The 21,512-nt window shown below is 38.8% G+C and overlaps 1 protein-coding gene across 1 annotated transcript in view; it reads left to right on the top strand.

Moving 5' to 3' along the window:
- Positions 1–21,512, top strand: part of PLXDC2 (plexin domain containing 2) — a 324,630-nt gene that overhangs the window by 233,609 nt on the left and 69,509 nt on the right. The window contains exons 8-9 of the mRNA XM_032473563.1: positions 6,307–6,499; positions 6,686–6,767. Of these exons, the coding sequence (XP_032329454.1) occupies positions 6,307–6,499; positions 6,686–6,767 (275 nt within the window). The remainder of the gene's footprint in view (positions 1–6,306; positions 6,500–6,685; positions 6,768–21,512) is intronic.

The raw sequence follows: 21,512 nt of genomic DNA, 5'->3' as shown, positions 1-21,512 counted from the left end.
CACGGAGGTGAGGCCCCTGGGGATTTCCACTGAAAGAGACTTTGACACCTTCTCTCCAAAATTCACTTTTTCCTAGGACAGCTTTTGTTTTTTTTTAACATTATTATGTCTATCTGTCCATGTGTATGTAAAACTCTGCATTACCTTCTGTTCTTCATAAAATATTTTATAGAACTTTAGAAACAAAACCCCCCACAGAGACCAGCCAATTCAATCTCCATAGGTACAGATGTGAAAAATGAATCTACATACAATGACCTTGGTTATTCATTACAGAAATATGAGTATAAAAACATACTTGGGATGAAAAGCATAGTTTACATTAATTCAGAGAAATTCATAAAATAACAGAAAATGCAAAGAAGAAAATTAAGTTGCCTGTAAATCTACTATATAGAGATAACAATGTTTCGCATACCTGCATCCGATCTTTGTTTACAGTATATACACACACAGACGTGCACAGTAAGAAGACTGGCATCATGCTGTACTTTCACCACCTGTTTTTCTCAAAATAAATACAATACACTTTTTCTGCACTGTCAAATACCTGTCTGAATGTGGCGACCCATAGTTGCAACAAATTCCTTTGTTTCATCACTTATGTAATCTGTTTCAGCCCTGATTTGTCATGTAGGTTGCTTTTCACATTAATTATCAGGAAAACGCTGCTGAACATCCTTGTTTTTAAATTTTTGCTCATTTCTGATTCATAAAAAATGAATATGTAGCCACTGAATGTTAATAGACTTTTATATACTTTGACAGATTGTTTTCTATATAGACGATACCAATTTACTCCCCTACCAGGATTATATTAGATCTGCCATTTCCCCAAATGCTCTCAGACATTATAATCATTTTTTTAAACGTCACCATTTGATAAGCAGAACGTGGTATCTCATTGTTGCTCTAGTATTCTTTTGATTACCAGAAAGTCCTAACATTGTCATTTATTCATGGGTCGTGTGTAATTTCCATAATATCTTGATAAGTAGCTCCACTACGTAATTGTTTCTCAGCCCCAGATTCTTTGACACAGTGTGAAGAGGTCTTCCTGGTCAAATGCTACCACTCATACTCGTGTGTTTCTCTCTCCTCCAACGTAATGTTTTGAATTTGAATCTCAGTGTTCAGGAAGCTCACCTTCCCCCTCATGCCCCACCTTTTTTCTCCGTCCCCTGAGTGTAATGAGCATAACATTTCCAGCAAAAAACCCAGAAAAATCTTCTCATGCCTCCGTGGTTCATATATTTGGAAACGTAAGGCTGTGTCATTTCAGTCGTGTGAAAGTGATTTCAACACGCATGCAGAATTCTTGTACTAGGAACAAATCTGGAAAACAGCAGACCTCGCTTAAAATGGTTCTACTATAAGTTATGACCATGACACTTTCTGAATCCCTTAGAATACTCAATTTTATTCTTCTCACCAGCAGTCCGTTATCTGTGCTTTCTGGACCCCAGCCCCTTTCTCTCAGGCATCTGCTGTTTCAGATCTGGTGACACTGTTAGTGCTACAGTGTGCCTTTACTATGTCCATTACTGTTATTCACAGCTCAGTAAGAAGCATTAGCATTTCCAAAAATAAAACTGACAACTAATTTGGAGAGCAAATATATTTTTAAAATACCTAGAGATTCAGTAAACTCTTTGAGGAACATATATATAGTCTGCCATACATGGTCTCCTTAGAAGCTTACAGAGCAGGCAATTTTTCAAAGAACTTGATCAAAATTATGCTCACAGATTGAAAAAAAAAATAACTTTAACAAACAGAAATAGAAATGTGCTTTTATTATGCAAAGTGTCTTAAGCTTTAATTCTCCCCAAAGTAATAGCATAGACCAGTACTGTCCAATAGAACTTTCTGTGCTGATGAAATGTTTTAAATGTAAATCATCCAGTATGGACTTACTAGCTACATGTGGCTCCTATGCACTTGAAAGGTGGCTAGTGAGACTGGGAAACTGAATTTTTAATTGGATTTAATTAATTAAGTTTAATTTAAAGAGATACATATGACTGATGGTTACCATGTTGAACAAGGGGACAAATATATACACGTTTAAAGTAAACTAAGTTTCAAGTATACTTACAAATTTTTCCTACTTTTTACTTTCTTGCCTTTTGAAAGTCCTTAGAATTTTAGATATGATTAAATGATACATTTGCAAATTTAAGCATTCCACTTTACTTGATTTTGTCCATAAAAATAAACAATTTGTAGTTCTGACTTGATGGTAGGATACATCCATTATAGTTACTTAGCAACCAAGATAAAAAAGAACATATTGCCAAACTATGGAAGAAACAAATAGTCTTGGAGAAAACTTGAAGTTATTTTTTTCTTCACATTTATACACCCCAAGTTAAAGCTCTTTCAGAAGAACTGAGCCTCACATGTGACTTTCAAAGTTATCAGGGTCCTTTCATTCATTTAAGGACAGATCGATCTACAAATCCTTCAGTAAATTGTGTCATCTTACTTTGTCTCTCCTCAAAATGGAAAACACTTCAAAATTATTCATTTTTCAGAAGATACAATTGCTTCTCCTTCCCGCACAACTTCATTAGGTCCTTCTATTGTCAAGTACGGACAAGCTCCCTCAAGGCTCCACAAAAGGAAGAAGAAATAGAAATCATGACATTTTTCTCATAAAATACCCTCTCAAAAAACTCCTCCAAGATAGAAAGCATTATGCTAGTGATATTTTATTGCTTGAATACATAGGTTTCTAATGTACCCTATTTGACCTTGATTCATCAAAAGAAGCAAAAATTTAAGAATTTTCTGCATGTTAGAAATCACTGGTTAATTCTGACATATTTGAGAAAATTTTTTTAGAAGGTCTATGAACAAAAAAGAAGAATGAGAGGAAAATCTGAGAGACTCAGATTAGCACCTGGTGGTCACCTAAATTTTATTTTGCCTTATCTAATGCTGAATTACATTATTAATCATTAGAATTAGAACTACAGAAGGAATTAAAAAAAAGTTTAAGGCAAAAGCATCTTCTGTTTGTAGATTCTTATTTCACAACTCCAACAACCTAATTCTGTTAATGCATTGCATTTGTGTATGGGAAGCTGATAACTTCCATAATAGTGCATTCTTCCTCTCAAGAGTCTTTTTTTTCCCCGAGTCTTTATGCTGGGAATGAACTTGCAGTTTGGGGATACATGCTATTGACATTAAATAGTACTCAGCAAATGGTGCTGTGTGCTGGGCTCGACTGGAACTAGAAAAGAAGATAAGAAATAATCATTTGAGGCCAGTCATTAAGCCTTGGCAACACACAAATGAGGACATTTAGCTGATCATTTACTTGGCAATTCAGACAAAATATTAAAATATTCACATAAATATAAGAATCAGACAATTTAGGAAAGTACTCATAGAGTCTCTATGTGAATGTTAGTTTTCAAGAAGACAAATAAACTAGATCATGGCTAACCATGCCACAGGGTACTCATTAAACTGTTTTCATTTCAGCTAGACTGGATATTGATTGGAGAGGATTCCTGGAGTTTCCATATGATCACTCTGTCCCTCCTGCTGATACTGCTCAGAATGTCTAAAAAAATGCAATTCACTACTTAACGCTTTGAATCATATCATCTTAAGATTTTGATTACTGGATTTTATTCCCTATGTGTTCATCTGTTCAGAGATTCATTTCATTTAAAAAAATTTTTTTAAAGCCCATAATAGGTATTATAGTTGATCTTGGTTTTGTAAAGATGCAATAAATCAGTCGAAGCTGTTATCACCACAACTAAGACTGAATGTTTGGTTCATCATTTTGGCTGACTTTCTAAAGAAGACAGTTTTCTGGAATCAAATGAAAGCTTCTAGTATTGGCAGGAGCCACCAGTAAATACATTCCTAATTACTTGTTTTTGACAGGGGTATGTCTGAAATACAACAGAAATGACCGTTTGGAAGCTGTCATTGATTGGCAGGTCATCAGACAAAACTCGGTCTCATTAATTTTGGTTTTGTTAAATTCATCTCCTCCCAATCGCTGGAGGTGTCTGAACAGGAGATAGAACTAACATAGCAAAACTGGCCACTCCTTCCTTTCACTCCATATGCGTGATCGGTAACTGACTCCCAGAAGCTTCACAGTCGTGTCCATAGTTTGAGCTTTCCAAAGTCTAATACGAAATGAAAACAAAACTAGTATTTTAAACACCTCCTGATATGATAGCTATTGTGCAAACTTTTAATATGAAGACCTAAAAAAATTCCATCACAGTGATGTCATGGCAAGTCTATGTCATTTATTTATTTCCAAGAACTAAATTGTTTAGCAAAATACATAGGAAAGCAGTATGTAGGAATGTGTCCTATTTAGACAAAGACAGAAGATTTTCATATGCCTTAAAACTTAAAAAGAGAGAGAGAAGGCATGATTCCTGTACCTCAAGCAATCTTATTAAATACCATGAAATTAGCATTTTCTCTAATGTAGGATAGAGTTTACACTTTGAAAATTGTATATGCATCTTTTGCTTATACCGAAAAGATATGAATTGGATTAACATTTTTAAGCAGTGTTTCCTAATCTTATAACCTGCAGGTATATTTGGTAAATGTCTCTGGAAGCATTCCTGGACCCTAAAGAGTTCACTTGGGGCCACTCCCTCCCCTTTCTCTTCTGGCATAGAATTTCATGGTGAATAATCAGAAATGGGTGAAAGAATGTAAGTAGAGAGAAAAAGAAGTATGTGTAGGGTTGTAAGTAAATGTTTGACTTTCCTCCTGGATATGTTAAGTATCTACGTTTCCTGAACACAGTTACTAAAAGACTGCTCACCGTCTTGTGGGCACCACACTCCCACTTTATGTCCTAGAGGAGATCATTGTTGGGTCCATTGACTTTAATCAAAACTTAACCTTCCCTAATATAAGACAAAATAATAAGACAAAAGACAAATTCCTAGAAGCCACATTTCAGGGCCTCAGTGTGATTTCAGTGAGTTTAGGTCTATAGAAATTAGATGCAGCATATGATCTATGGTTGCCACATTGAAATTAGACAAAAATTATACCTGACATGTATTGAACACTTACAATGGGAAAGGGATTGTTCTAAGCAATTTTCAATTACTATCTCATTTTAATTCTCAAAACAACTCTGTGATACAGGTAGTATTATCTCTATTTTATAGATAGGAAAAGTGAGGCACAGAGAAGTGAACAGAAGAGCCCAAGGTCGTGCAGACACCAAGTAGCAATGCTGGGATTTGAACCAGACTGTTCAAACGCAGGCATTATGAACTGCTGTGACATATGATTTCCCAAGACTGGATACTATGATATTTTAGAAGTAATTTTATAGCTTCCCAAATAGTCCCTAACAGATATGACAGTATTCAGGAAGTGCATTCCTGTCATTATAGGCATTCCAAAAACTAAGTAAAACACCGCTAATACTACTTTTCCATCAACATTTACCAAAATCAGGCAAACTCATTAGTATAAGGCTCAGGTCTTTTTATAAAGGAGATTTTAAATATGATTCATTAACAGTCGTGTTTTGTCATAAAATACACTTGCTTATAATTTATCTGATTTTTAATATTAAAGTTCTTGCCAAAGTCTCCATCTAATCTATTTATTCCTCAGGGACACTGCTGATGAATTATTATAAATCCTTGTAGGCATTATAAGTGCTAATTATTAACCTTCCTTGGGTATGATTCTGTATGTTTAATAAATAGCAATACTGATTTTTTTAATGATATAAATTCTATATTTAATTTTATTTCCTTCTTTTCAGTCCTTGTAATTTATTCTTTTAATTTATACTTAATGAAGTATAGTCTGTTTACAATGTTGTGTCAATTTCTGATGTATAGCATGATGTTTCAGTCATACATGAGCATAAAGTTCTCTCTTTAATTTTATTAAAGAAGTTTCTTCTAAACCTTTAGAACAATCAGGCTCTTCTTCTAGCTAACGTAGCTTTACTTATACTGAAAAAAATTTAATCACTACCCATTCCTAAGGAATTCAGCTTTAGCTTCAAGGAGATGGGGTCATCTTATGTTCTTGATTTCAAATGTCAAAAGTCTTTCAAAATTTACAAATACATCAAGAAAATGTCTTAAGTATACTCTGAGTGATAGTGGATTGGAACCCTGCTTACGAACTGAGTAATCTGAGACCCTAATCAACATTTTCCACTTCCTTGATAAAAGGACTTCTGTGTACATGGGCACATGACTTTCAGATTTTTATAATTAATCTCTTTCCAGGGATCGATTATTTTAAATCTTTATTTTAAAACCCCATCAGGTGAAAAACATACTTCTACATTCATTATTAAAATGCTGTTGTTTTGTAAGTGAAGAAATGTTGAAAGTTGATTTTTTTTCTATTTTTGTATTTACAGATGTTCGAAGAAGAACAATTTATGAATACCACCGAGTAGAACTACAAATGTCAAAAATTACCAATATTTCAGCTGTGGAGATGACCCCATTGCCTAGTAAGTTAACATGCAAACTTAACATGTAAGTTAGGTGCAAAAAATGATTTGCAAATTTGAGGTTCTGACCTGTGTTTGCATGGGTATCTTGACCCTGCGGATATATGGGGATGCAGCGGTGATTTTAATTTTGCTCTCTCCATGCTGCCAATTCGTCTTGATGAATCCATTCTCTTTGTTTCCTAGCCTGTCTCCAGTTTAATGGTTGTGGCCCGTGTGTATCCTCTCAGATTGGCTTCAACTGCAGTTGGTGTAGTAAACTTCAAAGGTAAAAAGGAACAATGCAAAAAATTTACAAAAATTTTCAACCTTGTTGCTTCTGCGGTTCCACTGAAGTTTGAATGTGTCAGGGTGATGATTCAGGATGCATGAACAAATGTATATGTGTGAAGAAAGAATACCATGACCAAAATGCAAAAAATGCTCATGAGTGGGAATTTTAGTATTATCCTTTGATTGCTCAAAATTACCAGAACCTTTGTAATCCATAAGATGGTTATCTGACATATGTTTATAACCACTATGGGGCTTACGATAGATGATGACTGTGATGGATGAGTCTATCAATTGATGCTGTGGTCCTTATTCATCAGAAATCATGGTATGACACACCTTCACCATAACAAGGAGGGTCTATGCAACATCACATACACATTCTTAACAAGTTCTTATAAATATTTCACATGTTACTAACCAAGATTAGAGGTGTGGTCTAAGGCTGAGACAGACAGTGACACTAACTAGCCTGTCCATAAATAGTATGAGTGGTTTTGGTCTGTGTCATAACTAACTGACTTTGAAACTTAAGCAGCATCACTTGCTGGTAGCAAAGAGGTTTACTGATTTTTATGAATGGCAAAAAAGATTTTTCAATTGGTAGAGTTTTTCGGAGACTGAATGATCATTTGTTGGAAATACAGAGCGAAGACATTCAAGTGTCTTTTATTTACCCAACCATTTTGTGCATCAGTTATGTCCCAAGTGCCAGAGAAGCAACAATGAGTAAGATAGATGTGGTCACTGCCACCCAGGGAGCTTACAGTCTGTCTGTGAAGAAGTCACCTCTTACCTACAGAGTCTTTGAAATTTCTGCTTCTTCCTCCAGGAGAACTGAGTCCTCAAGCTGTTCATTTAGTGCATGTTACCCCAGAGCTTCCTGTCGTACAGAAGCCTGTCTTATCATGTTGCAGCAGCGTTCACTGTAATGGTAGAGGCATGCTTGGGAATACCTTAAAAGTTACTGAAGTATAAAGAATAGAATGCCAGTTTCTTGAGAACAGGCTTTGGGAAACACGTAACTTGCGAACTTTGGGACACAGCAATATTATTTACTATAACTGCTATTCTGTTTTCAATTCACCATGTTGTTCCTTGTGTAATGAACTTCAAATAATGAAGAAGCAAGCAGGCAGTTAGCACTCTGAGAAGTAGATTTTAACTTGGCTGTATCTCCGGTGTGGGAAGGACTGCTGTAAAATCAAGGGTTTGTGTTCATTTACATTCAGACGTTGCTGACATGCTGTATGAATTATATGCAGAGCAGAAGTCAGTCAAGATCTGTTCAGATAATGACCAAAATGAGTCTAAAGAGATGGCATTTTAATGGGTATATTTAAGTGATACTGAGCTCAGACATGAAAAGTGCCCCAGAGAATTAAGTAGAAGGTCCTGGCTTGGGATGCAAACCTAATCTAAGTTCCAGTCCAGTGGTGGCCTCCTCTCAGAACTTTCCCCAAACCATGAGTCTGTGTGAGGTGCCCAGCCCCTCCGGTCTCTGGCTTCCGGCACCAACCTCCATCGTTTGCATTTAACCCAGGGATTATGGACGGGTCATCTGTGTGTCTCCTCTGCTAGGCTCTGGGCTTATTAAAAATGAACTGTCCTAACATCTCCACAGACCAAGAACGTACCCGATGCTGCAGAAAAATGAATGTGTGAATGATGATCATTGGGTGCCCATTGAAGGCACCATGATTAGGCTTGTCTGGGAATGAAAGGTTTCCTAGGATGAGGGACTGAAACCAGTGCTGAAACCAGAAAAGTTGAGGGGAAATCAGGACGAGTTAGCACCCACAGCTAGAGTGCTGTTAGGACTGTTCTGAACTGAAATCATGTTACTGTAAATGAAAGTTTGGCGCACTAGACTAGAAACCGACCTGCCACTAAATATTTCATTATTTTTTTTAAAAAAAATCTTTGTTGGAAATAGATATTTAATAATGTTCCAAACAAGCAATTTTGGCATTCAAAATGCATCCACAAGTTGCATATTTAACTCATACAGCATTTTTATAGTGGAGGAAACTGAGGCTTCCAGGAGCTAAGTTACTTGTGCAGGAGCTCAGAGCTCTTAAAGTGATAAGCTTGGAACTGAAACTCAAGCTCTGTGACTCCCGGCCTGTCTTGATGCCTCATGGATTCTGCCTGATGCCCGCCAGGCTGCAGGGGCACTAAGAAGTTAATCGTCACTGCTTCCTGTGAACCATAGACATACTACGGCAAGCGTGCTACTGAAAAATAAATATTCCTATAATTGACAGTGCACGAAAATTACATGGTTTTGAAATTGACATAAAGTGAATGCAGAAGAGAATCAAGCAAAGCGTATGACTTTTGCATATTACTAAAAGCAGAGGGACTTTTTCAAAATTAATGGGGAAAAAAGAAAGGTGATGGTACATATGAATGAGGAAGGAATTTATCATAGAACACTATTAAGAAATCTATAAGTTTTCTGCATGTTACCATTTGGTGTTTTATTGAATACCAAATGTTGGTTTAAAATCGTGGATTTATTTTTAATTCTTCAGCAACCCAGTTATATACATATCAAAACCTGCTTAATTAATTGGTTTAACTATGGCTCATTGCACTTTTGTTCAACTTAATTTCCCCATTGCATTTTATTAATTTCTCCTTAGACCTATGAGCATCAAAACTTTGCATTTGCTGCCCAGAAGCATTTCCCTAGACTTTAGAGCTTTTATTAACAAATTCAATAAAACAAGACAAGCCTTATCCTAAGCAGCACAAACACTGCCTCTCAGACTATTTTCTTCCATCCTCCTTACCTTCTCCTTTGTGCTCTCTTATCCCTGAATGATGATCAGTTGGTGGTGATTACAGAATTCTCAAGTTGGGCTTCCTCTAAAAAGATAATTTTAATTGGTTTGCTTATTTCCTTTAATTCCCACTTTTCAGGGAGCCAAAAGTAAGGCAAACTGTTTGTAGTGGCTTATACAAAGTCTAAAGGAATCTGAGTTATAGGAACATACAATGAGATCCATGATCAAAAATGTTTTACTCAGGCTAGGTAGCCCCTTACTGCTGGGTAAGAAAGTCACTGAAAATTGAGAGGACCCGTTTCAACCACTCTCAACTATACCTTTTGCGTTCACTCATTCAACAAGAGTTTTTGAGTGTCTCTGTCTTCAAGTTACTGTCCTAGATTGTGAATCCCCTGGTGATTGAAAGAGAGAAAAATCACTTCCCTCGCAGAGCTTCCATGTTTGGATCTGAATGATTGGGAGCCAGCTACACGGAAGTGAAAGCAAAGAGCGTTTCAAAGGCAGACAGATTACTTAGTAATGGATTAGAAGTGAAGGAAAAGAGAAAGATACGAATCCAGGATGCTTCCTGAATTTTTGTTTGAGCAACGTGAGAGATGCTGGCGCTCGCTTTTTGACATAAGTGAGATGGCGCAGGAAATAGAGACTAAGGTGGGAAGAAATAGAGTCTGGTTGGAGGCACCTTCACTTTGAGACGTCAATCAGACTTCTAAGTGGAAATGCTGAGTAGGTGTGAATATATAAGCCAGAAATTCCAGGAGAAGGTTATGGCTAGAAGTTCAGATTGGACAGTCATTATCATATAGACAGTGTTTAAATTCACTGGACTGAATGCAATCATCTATGGAAAGGGTATAAAATGGAAATAGAAGAGATCCCAGGAAGCAGCCTATAGCCTGGCATAATGAGATATGATCCTGATTTTCCATTACATAAAATTATTTCAAAGTATTTGTATACATGTGTGTTTGTATAGACAGAGAATACCCAAGTCTCTAGAGGAACTGTAGTGAACAGGGAATAACTTTTCATTATGTACTCTTTCCTGTGATTTGAATTTTGCCACATGGAGAAGACAGAAGGAGGCGTGAACAAAGGGGAAATAACAGAACATAAATTCTTTAAATGGTAGAAATATCATCTCAGTCTTACTCATTTTAGTGTCTCCCATAGCGCCCAACACAGCGCCTGACCTAATGTAGGATTCCAGCACCTAAGGGTTGGACTGAACTATGCAGATAATGGAGGCCAGAAATTTCCACTTTTCCCGAGAATTCGAATTGTTACTTTGGCTGTTTGATCCATCTACTTTGTCATTGTCAACCACATGACTATAGAAAGAATTGAGCTGATGCCTGGCAAAAAATGTCAAGATTTATCATTAAGCATGTTGAACACTGGGGAGTTAGTCTCTTGGTGCCTCATTTTAAAAGAATTTTCCACCTTAGGTTTACTTAGTTCCAATCAAAGTCATAAGACTGGTACTGGTAAAAACTGGGGAATAAATACATTCCATGATTCCACCCAGCAAAAGAATGAATAGCACAGGCAAGCCTCAGTTAATGGTAAAGACGTGTCTCAACAGAGTAGCACTGTGACATATTTACTTACGAAAAAATATGAGATGAGGGAGAGATGTTCCTGAATGACTGCACTCTATTTTTTTTTTAAACCGGTGATTTCTGTTACACTTCCTGGAGCGTTGTCTGGCCCTGGCTGTTATTTTCCAGTGAATGAATTGGATTTCTGTGCAGTAACAAAAAGAGAAATAGAAAGTATCACATATATTTCAAAAATTTTGAAAATGCATAAAGTCAGAAATACTGGCTAGTAATTCATTAACAATATGAAGTGTAATAGCAACCTAAATTAATTAAGGATAAAAAATGCTTTTTATAAAGGCATAGCTAATTTTTGAAAAGGGTATGTCCTTAAATTATCATATTCACATTTAGCCTACAGAACTTCAACTACCTAAGTTTGGGAGGAAAAAGAGAGTTGGAGAGAACAAATTTAAATAGTGCAGCTGATCCAACCTTTCCCCCATTAGTAATCTTATGCTTCTGAATAAAAATAGCCCCAAGGAGACTTGAATATCTCTTCCTCCTTTGGTCTTGTTACTTTGTATCCCTTAACAGGAGCACATCTGCATCTTGAGTCACTCTAGTATTTGAAGAGACAGTGGATACTTTTCATACCACGTGGTCCCAAAAGCAAGCCAACAACTTCATCACCAAAAACCCCATACCCCACAGTCCACTCTTTGTTGTTGTGATTATTCGTTGTTTTTTTTTTTTTCTTTTTTTTTTTTTCAGATGGTGTTGTTTGGGGAGGTTTTGTTTGTGTTTTTCATTCTCCCACAGTCCATTCTGACATTAGGGGAAGGACTGGTTTTAGTAAAGGACAGGGTGTCAGGCTCCTGGGAGGGCTGTACTAAGGGAATTCCAAGCATATTTTGAGTGCGCGTGATTTTTACCTACTTACCCACCTCAGTGTCCAGCCCTGAAGTAAGGTGCAGCTCCACTGTAATCCTTAGCAGGCCAGAGAAGGCCACATAAGTCACATGGTCTGATTTACCTGTAAGGCTTAATTTAGTCCAAGATTTTAAGATTGAAAGGAGAGGTTCAGGAACCAACAATCGTTGAGTGACATGCCATATACGCTTGGAATATGTGGCCAAGTCTGAAATTTGTAAAATTAAGATAGATCAGTAGATACAGTGAGTATAATTGAACTTGTTTAAAAGCACCTTTTATATCCTGGACAAAGCCATAGCCTGTAACACTTTCGGCATTATGGTATAATAAATTCATATTTGAAGCTACTTGTAAGTTATATGTGTACATAATTCTTTCCCATAAGGAAACCCGTTAGCTTTGGTGATAAGATATTAAGTCCAGACCTAATAATCAAACAGAAACAGTCTTGGAAATCTAGAAGCCCTGTTCCAAAATTAATTATAACCTTAGGCTTATTTCAGTGGATTCGAGTAAAATACAGTTCTGCTTGGAGATACATCTAATTTCAGGTGGACATTTAGAACCCACCAAACTTACAAAAATTGAAATAAACTTTTATTGATCCATATTCCAATATGCTGGCTTTCTTTCAAGTTGAAATCACCATGTAATATTTTGACTGCTGAAAATGTTACTGGTTTCAGTATATAAATTAAATGTCAGGTCTAAATACAAAATGTGAACTTGTTCATAACTCGAACAAAATCTACTTTTGTCTTTGATAGAAAATATGTCCCTGCTGAACTATCGGATCCAACAAATTATTTAATTGGAGAAAAATTAATTGGAATGCGTTATTAGACACTCTGCCTAGTCATGATAGACAGGAGGAAGACAACTGGTATCATTTCTGATTGAACGCATCACGGGGACATTAGGCTTAATTACGTACACTCAGCAACACTGGATAAATTGCCCATAGATCTGAAACTGGTGACCACACTAGCCCAAGTGTAGACTAAATGAGATTCTTTCTGGTGAGTGTTTTGGGCCTTTTGTGTCAGGGACTACTAACCAGCCAAGGTTCAGGAAGAGCCGAGAATTGAGGAAGCATCCCTGAGTTATTCAAAAGGAATCAAAATTCCCAAAATTGAAACTAGAGAGAATGCCGTGTTTTGTTGTCTGAGGTGGATTTCATTGGTTGTCTGAACACCGAGTGGCACAGCCAACAATTCACTGACTAACTTGGACAAATTAATAAAGCTCTCTGTGTATGCTAAAATGTGAAATCCCTCGGTCATCAACACATATTTGTTTCTTATGTTCTTTAAATCTGAGTGGCTGGAAGTTGGGTAGTTCTCAAATATTGGTACAATTAAGAATTGCCGGCGGACGGGGGGCGCGCCGTGCAGGGGCCGCGCTGACGGCGGCTCCCAGCTCGCAGTGAGTGCGGCCCGCGCCTCCCCCTCCCGGAGGCCGCGCCCGCTGCCCGCGCCCTTCCCGCCTCGGCCACGGCCGCGGCCGCCCTCGCGCCCAGGCCCGGGTCCCTGCCGCTGCTTCTGCTGCCGCTGCTGCGCGCCGGCTCCGCGCGCGCCGACAGTACTGTGCTTGGCGACGTGGACCAGGGGCGCATGACCTCGGAGGGCTCTGACGGCCGCTCCAAGTGCATCGTGCGGCCGCTGAGCAAGGACGCGTGCAGGCAGGGTGTGCAGCGGGCGCGCGCGCGCGCGCGTGCGCAGGACTTTTTCACGGTGGAGACCATGAGCTCTGGGACCGACTGCCGCTGCTCCTGCACGGCGCCGCCCTCCTCGCTCAACCCCTGCGAGAACGAGTGCAAGATGGGAGAAACTCAAGAAACAGGCACCCGAGCTCCTTAAAATAGATTTTCTGGAGTAAAGGCAGGGATGGGAACCCCTCATGTGTGAATACATAGCGTGGGCTGGCGCCAGGCTGTACCTGCAATGGGAAGTCCACACATTCTAAGGCAGGGACTGTTACCCCATCTCACAGCGGAGGACACAGAGGATCCCTGAGAGGAAGCCATTCCCTGCCTGCCTGAGCCCATGCGGCCAGTCAGTGATGGAGGCAGCATTCTTCAGCTAGATTTACTGAATCTAACCCCTTATCACCTAGTCTAGTGTCCTGTAATTTACCCAAACCAGGTCATCTGTTGGCACCGCCATGGAGTATTTTAGATTTTAAATTTTATGGCATTTGCTTGTGTTTAATGTATAATAACATTTCCCACACTCACGTACCACCAATGTGCCACGTGTTGTGCTAAGCTCTTCTTACACATTGTTTCTCTAAATTCTTAAACCATTCTGTGAAATATGAGATCTTTGTCCTCATTTTATAGGCAAGAAAGGTGAGGCTTGGAGAAGTCAGGTACCTGGCCCAAGCTCTCACATGCAGCCTCAAGTCTATACCATTCTTCTATGTGAATTTTGTACTTATAACCCCCCCCCCCCACCACCACCACCACCACCATAGGAAGATTAGAAAGCGTCACCACCTCTGGGTGGCCCAGCCCTGTGCGGGGCCCACCAGCAGGCGCATGGCTTGGCTAGGCACGTGCAGGCTAGATCACAGTCCCCCAGCCAGCCAGGCACCTCTGAGCCGTCCACAGCATGCTCGATCTGGTGTTTGGTGGGCCTGGTGGGGTTGGGATTTGACCTCAGATCCTGCTGTGTCCAAAGCATGTGTTCTAAATCACCCTGCTCTCCTGTCTTCCGTTTTGCAATAGCCCAGATAATTTGGTGGCTTTTGAGATTTCTTCCAAAAGTGTATCTATTTTGCCCTTTTTGTGCCAAGAACTTTGAAGTTGCCTAAAATGTTACCCTACTTGTTAGCCTGCCAGTCTCATGGACACTGTCGGAAGACTCAAGCCAGGGACAAAGGACTTTATTACTCAGAGTGTCTCCACTTTCTTCTACTGGTTCTCCCACTCCACTTCCCACAGGGGGATGCCGTGAGGGCCATGTAACACCTGCACACACGGGGGGATGTTTTCCGAGAGAGGAGCCCCAACTTAGAGAATCCAGATCTTTTATAACAGGCACTGAACATGCCTTCCCTGCTCCAGAGGGAAATAGTCTCTGGATGTTGCAAGGCTGCTCACTGTACAAGACAGCCTGGAAGAAGGACAATCAGTGCCTCTGCAGGAAAGACTTGCAGAAAAGCAAAAGGCCCATGAACAACTGTCTCCCAACATGTGGTTAAAAATGTTTTCTCAATATAACTTCAGTTTTATTTTTGTAACAACTGAATGGATACCAAAACTCTCAAAGTTGTTGGTAGGGAGGGGGGTTAACTTTTAGGCCAAGTGGCCTCTTGACAATTTGTGAGTCCCTGGGCCACACTGTTTCCCTGGGGACCCACTAGGGTCCTGCAGACTCCAGGCACTGAAGCCGTAGGCTTCAGTGGGAGAAACTCAACTTTCAGATCTACTTCTCAGTAACTGAATTGTAAGCATGACATGAGGATACACAAAACCCTTTTTTAAAATGCTGGTTAATTTAATTCTTGCTACAACCCTTTGGAGAGGGAACTTAACTAAAGTTCCCAGCTTTACCTGGGGGAGGAGGAGGAATCTGAAGCCCAGAGAGGGATTGTGACTTGCCTAAGATCACATGGTAACAAATTGGCAGCACTAAGATTTGAACACGGTAATTCTCTGCTGTGTCCGCTTGCCCACTGGAGTGGTCACTAGGCAGTTCTCTCAGCCAGGAGCCCACTGGCCTTTAGGCCCTTCAGTGCACAGCAGCCGTGGGGGTTTTTATTCAGCCTTAGAGGACTGGAGGGGGGCAGTGGTGGGATTAACCCAGCAGGTGGGGTTGTAGGAGGAACACAGAGAAGATACTCTGCCTCCCTGACACTGTTGGAGCAGGAGTGAGTACCTGAGATGTACCCAGAGAGCCCCAGGAGGAGAAGCAGACAGAGACAAAGTGAGACAGGGCTGAGGCCTCTCCCATTTGGCTTAGCTCCCCCTCCCTCAGTGGGGGGCTCTCCGTGGACAGCACCCCCAGGAGAAAAGGTTAGGGGAAGCCACTGTGGAGAGGGACAGGGCACACCATGTCTCTACCCCACCCCTTCCCCTCCAGCTAAGAACTCCAGCTGTGATGTGGCATAACTCTGAGTTAGAGGGATGGGATTCTAGATCCCCTTTCTCGGGGAGGTTGGCTTCAGGGGGCATACCTTTCACCTCTTCATCCCCTTTCCTTCTGGGCATGAACTAGACATGGCCCCACTGTTGTGGAATCCCTAGTCTTGTGGGTACATGGCTCCTGACCTTGATAATGAAAAGACTGATATTATGGTCAAAAGAGAGCGTTTAATAAAATAATGGTCAGCGCTGGGCCAAGGGACGTCCCAGGGACCATGGGAAACCAGAGGAGGAGGTAATATTAGAGCTGGGCTTTGAGGGATGTGTAGGCGTCCCTCAGACAGAGCAGAAATAAGGACATTCTGGGTGAGAGTCAGTAGGGTGGGTGTGACCTGGGGTGCCTCCCTGCCCTCTCTCTGCCCCAGCTGCACTAGCACCTGTCAGTTCCTCTGACACAGTGCTTCTCAAACTGTAGGGGGTGAAAGACCAATTTTTTTTAAAGATCTGTCAAGAACCAGTACTTCTGTAAAATACCATAAAAATGAATTGTTAGAGAAATGAAATGGAATGGAAACTGACGTGCAAAATAAAACCCAGTGTTGTATTAAAAAAAAAAATATTGCCACAGGAGCTTGTTAAAATGTAGAGATCTCTGAAACCCTCCAAGGTCCAGAGCGGAGTTTGGGGATTTAACATTTTAATGAACCACTTCACGGGATCCCAGGGTAATCTGAGGCCGGCTCGGTGAAAATGCTGATCTTGCATGTGTGGGCTATGAGTCCTGTAGGCCTACAGTGTTGGTGTCAAAATTGTGTGGAAACACTGATTCCTAATTTGTAGTAGAGAAGTACTACATAAATAAAGTTCTGAAGATAAAAATATTTGTTGTTAAAATCTATCACGAGTTAATGAAACAGATCAGGATAAAAGAAAAAAAGAAATTTTTAGTTGAGTATAGCATATGTAATAAATAAATCAGATGATTTGGAACATTGTTAGTGAATTAAAATTATTAGAACATCTTCAATTTCTGAATTTTTATTAAATTACTGCTACCAAAGTAGAGATTCACTGTTCTAAAGGAACTAAGTTTCTTCTAGAAATACTGTGCATCCAGGATAATTGTTTTTGACTTACAGTGCTTATAAGTAGTGAATTAAATTTTGAATTTATTTTTAGTACAAGGCCCTTTATAATCTTTTTAAATAAGAATCTTAGCATGTCTCTTCATTAGCTTGTCCTGAAATATAGCATAAACAAAATTGTCTTTTATGAATACAAAATTAAAATTTATTTTTTCTTCCTTTTGTGCATTCTAAGCCCAGCTTAAACAAAAGTATACGGTTTTTTTGTCTGAATTAATTATAATAGTATAATGAGGTGGGGTGTTATTTTATCCGTCACATAAAAACACTTTTAAGTCTATTCTGATGCAGAGAAAACTTTTGAAAAGGAACATAAGATACTAGTAACAGGGTTCACCTTTGGGGAAACTGCCATGAATTGGAAATTGGCATAAAGAGATAATAGCATTTCATCGTATTCCCTTTTGTAGAATTTGAATCAGTCAACAAACAAATATATGTTTTTAAAATAAAGGAAATATATGATAAAATGTAGTAGGAAAAATTGGATACTCTTTTCAGAAAAATCTAAAGTTAAAGAACCTTTCAGGAGGAGCAGAAAATTGTCAATGCTGAATGTACAGGCTGAGTTTTTCTTCCCCTGGAGAGATAACATTGGATTTATTAGCCTTTTGGATATAAAATACATGTAATTCTTTCCTTTTTTTGAAAAAAAAAAAAAGTACTGGACTATGTATTTTATCTATCTATCTATCATCTATTTTGCATTTTAGTCTCTGTCTCCTTTTTGCCACTGGCCATCTGCCAGTCTCTGGATGGCTGTGCATACAGAATGGAAACCAGCTTTCTTTTTTCCAAACTCTGAAACAACAGGTGCTTGAGCCAAGCCTCCTGGTGACCAAGTCCCACCTGAAATATCACAGCATTGTTTAAAGTAGTCTTTGATTTTCCAGTCAGTGAATGCTGTGTTTGCATTACACTTGAGCACCATTTGGCAAACTAGAGATAAAATCTGTAGAATTATTTAGTATCACATCTGTTTATAGCTGCTTTTTCAAGATTATACAAGTGATTTTAAAGTTTTGCTTATGTGTTAACCAACTGTGGTGGCTGCATTTTATTTGGTTATAATTTAGAAAACAAAATTTCAAATGTAATCTAATGAGCATATATGGAGCATCTAAAAATGGAGCATTTTAGTGCTAAATTACATATTCCATTCCCTTAGTTTGCTCATACTAATGCAATAATGAGGCCCCTTGGAAATAATTAAAAGTTAATTGTCTAAGAATGAAATTGAATTTCTCAATTTAAGAACAGTAGGTACTAAGTTATTTTGGAAAAAAATATGGTCCTTAAAGGACAAGAAAATAAAAATTTAAAAACAAAAGCCAAAATTCACAATTGGCTTCCATTAAAAAAAAAATTAACATGACTATTGAGAATTAGGTGAACCTTAGATTAACAGTCTTATAATGAAAAGACTGATAATGGTCAAAAGAGAGCGTTTAATAAAACTAGTTTATGGTTTGATTATGTTTTGCTAAGAAGCTAATGTCAAGATTTAGAAAAACCTTCAAAATATAGTATGTTCATACTCAAGCCAGCTCTTTCAATATTTACATAGGAAAATGATAAAAATGTCATTGAGATAATTTCTGGTTTTCTGCTTTCTGCTAAAATTTGTCTCACAGAAAAGCTGAAATATTATTCTTTCATATTTCTTGATATGAACATGCTATGTAAGATTTCTGTGCAATTTTCTAAGTTCTAAGGAATTTATTTTCTATCAAGTCTTGAGTCGGAGGTACAATCTTGCCCTGCCCAGAGTTTTGAGGGAAACTTTATGGTAGGAATTCTGTCATTCATGGAAAAGTTCAGGAAATCCAGTCATTCAGCAATGCATGTAAACTTATCTTGTTATTTCTTTAGTTCTAAGAACATCTAAATAGTGTTCTTCTAAAGATGCACCTTTTTATATGATTGTAGGACAGTCTGCCCGAGCTGGTATACCTTATCAGGGAAAACAAAGAAGAAACTTCAGGATAAAAGTGATTTATTGGTTGAAAAAAGATTAGCATTCAGATTTTTTTCTCTTTTCTGGAGTATTCTAAAATGGATTGGCTGATTCTGGATTAAAGAGACTCATTTTTTGTTTTCTCCTTCCTAGAGAGCCACTTTCTCTTTCGCCTGAGCTCTAGAATTTTCCCTTCAGTCACAATTAATGATCAAGGGGTAACTCCTCTCTTCACGTAGCTTGACCTTGTCTGCAACAATTGCTAATGACAGGCTCTCCTAAAAATACACAGATTTTATATTCCTAAAATAATGTCTTTTGACCACCAGAGAAGATCTTTGTATCAACCTGTGCCCTGATCAGAATTAATCTCTCTCCTCTGCACTCCACTGGCACCCAGGATCTGCCCACATTTCCTTCTGCTGGAGCTGCTGCTAAATTACATGAGCTTTGAAAGAAAGTACAGGGGGCTTGTTTCAAGGCCAAGAATGCCTTACCTTTGGAGATGCTCCACATAATTTTAACACCTGCTTTTTACTTTATACTTACCGTGTGCTAGGCATCACAGGAGAGCCTTTACTTCCACTAAAGTCTTTTCATTTCTATTATCTCATTCAGTCTTTGCAAACACATCCTTGTTTCACAGATTAAGTAAATGAGAATTAGGAAGGTTGAGAAGCTTAGCCAAGGTCACGAGACTAGTAATCAGTGGAGCCAGGATTTAAAATAAAAAAGTTCTGAAGGATGGGTGGTTGGAGAGATGAAGGGAAAAAATCAATGCTGGAGTTGAAATTCCTCCATTAGGCTTCCATGCCTACGCTTGGCGCATGTGGCCTTGCTAAGAAGGTTCGCATGCTGGGTGAGCAATCCGAAGCAGGGCCACTGGGGAAGTGGAAGAAGCCCTTCCCTTGCCTACTTAAAAGGGTTTTATTAGCTCAGTAACACTGACCTGTGTTCAAAACTTACGTGAATGGTTTGTTGTCAAAGATACATATAAAGTTTCCTTTAACAATAATTGAGCTTATATTCGTGCAAAGTGGGTGATTGGCAAGATAGAGTCCTCATGAAGAAAATAAAAACTGTAAATTGAAGAAAGTAATAAAAATAGCACCTTCATAGAATTCCCAAGGTGGAAAAAAAGAGATTTGTGAATAATCTATTAAGGTTGCATGCAGCAAAAATGGTGTCTGAAGAGCTTGTTTCATATAGGAGAATTAGTCCTGCATCACTTTCTCGTGTGTCAGGTTTTCTACTAAGACATCAGAAGATGGAATTAAAATGGACTCAGTCCATGAAACAAGAGAAGAATTCTTGATGCCGTATTTCAGAGGAAGGGTCATAAAAGACTTCAGAGACTTTTTGTATGCAAGCATAGACCTAGATGATCGAAAATAAAGTGAACAAGAATACATACGTGGTAGGAGACAAGTAACCTAGAAAACTTGACTGAAAAGACTTGCCAAAGTTGAGCAGAGAATTTGTAACTAGAAAGATCTGTGAGCATTGAGATTAGATTCATCCCCGAGGCGCCACCTGCCCAGTCTCCTCATCGTCCCAATGCCCCACTCCTTTCTCTCTCAGAAGCATAGTCATTCACCCCATAAGTTATATGGTCATCCTGCCAATAAATTACATAGTCACCCCATTCTGGGAGTCCTTGCTGTTGTCTGAGTTTTAACTGCATTGTACTCAGGATCTAAGGCAGCGCTAGAATTCTCAGGTTGGTTCAGTTATTCTCCATCAAGGAGTTCCTGTGATGGAGACCACAACACCCACAAGCCTAAAATATTTACTGTCTGGCATTTTACAGGAAAAGTTTGCCAGACAAATGAAGGACATACAACAAATGTCGATGAAAATAAGAAAAGTAAAACATGTATTCACAATAAATTATTTTGGAAGAAAATATTGACCATCTGGTTTTGAGGGGTTTAAATGAAGCAAACGGTGACCCTGGGATAAAGGAAGTAATTCGAATGATTATCAGTCACCTAAGGAACCAGCAGACAGTAAATGAAGGACCAGGTCAAACTAAATGTAATAGTGTTTGAAAATGAATAATTGAAAAGATTTTGAGAATGTGGAAGTGAATGGTCTTGTGAGCCAATATCATGAAGATTCAGGTCTGGGCATCCATCCTGCATATGTTTATGTAGCTTTTGCTATAAATTTTTTTCTATCTGGGTTAGAGAAGTGCTCTGGGATACTAAGTCAGTTTCATTAAAAGCAAATCTGAAGATAAAACTACACATCCAGGAATGTTTCTGTTAACATAAGGT

This window comes from Camelus ferus, chromosome 35, assembly GCF_009834535.1.
Source record: "Camelus ferus isolate YT-003-E chromosome 35, BCGSAC_Cfer_1.0, whole genome shotgun sequence".
Classification (NCBI taxonomy): Eukaryota; Metazoa; Chordata; class Mammalia; order Artiodactyla; family Camelidae; genus Camelus; species Camelus ferus.
Note: the sequence above shows the minus strand (reverse complement) of the source record. Positions and strands in the feature narration are given on the sequence as shown.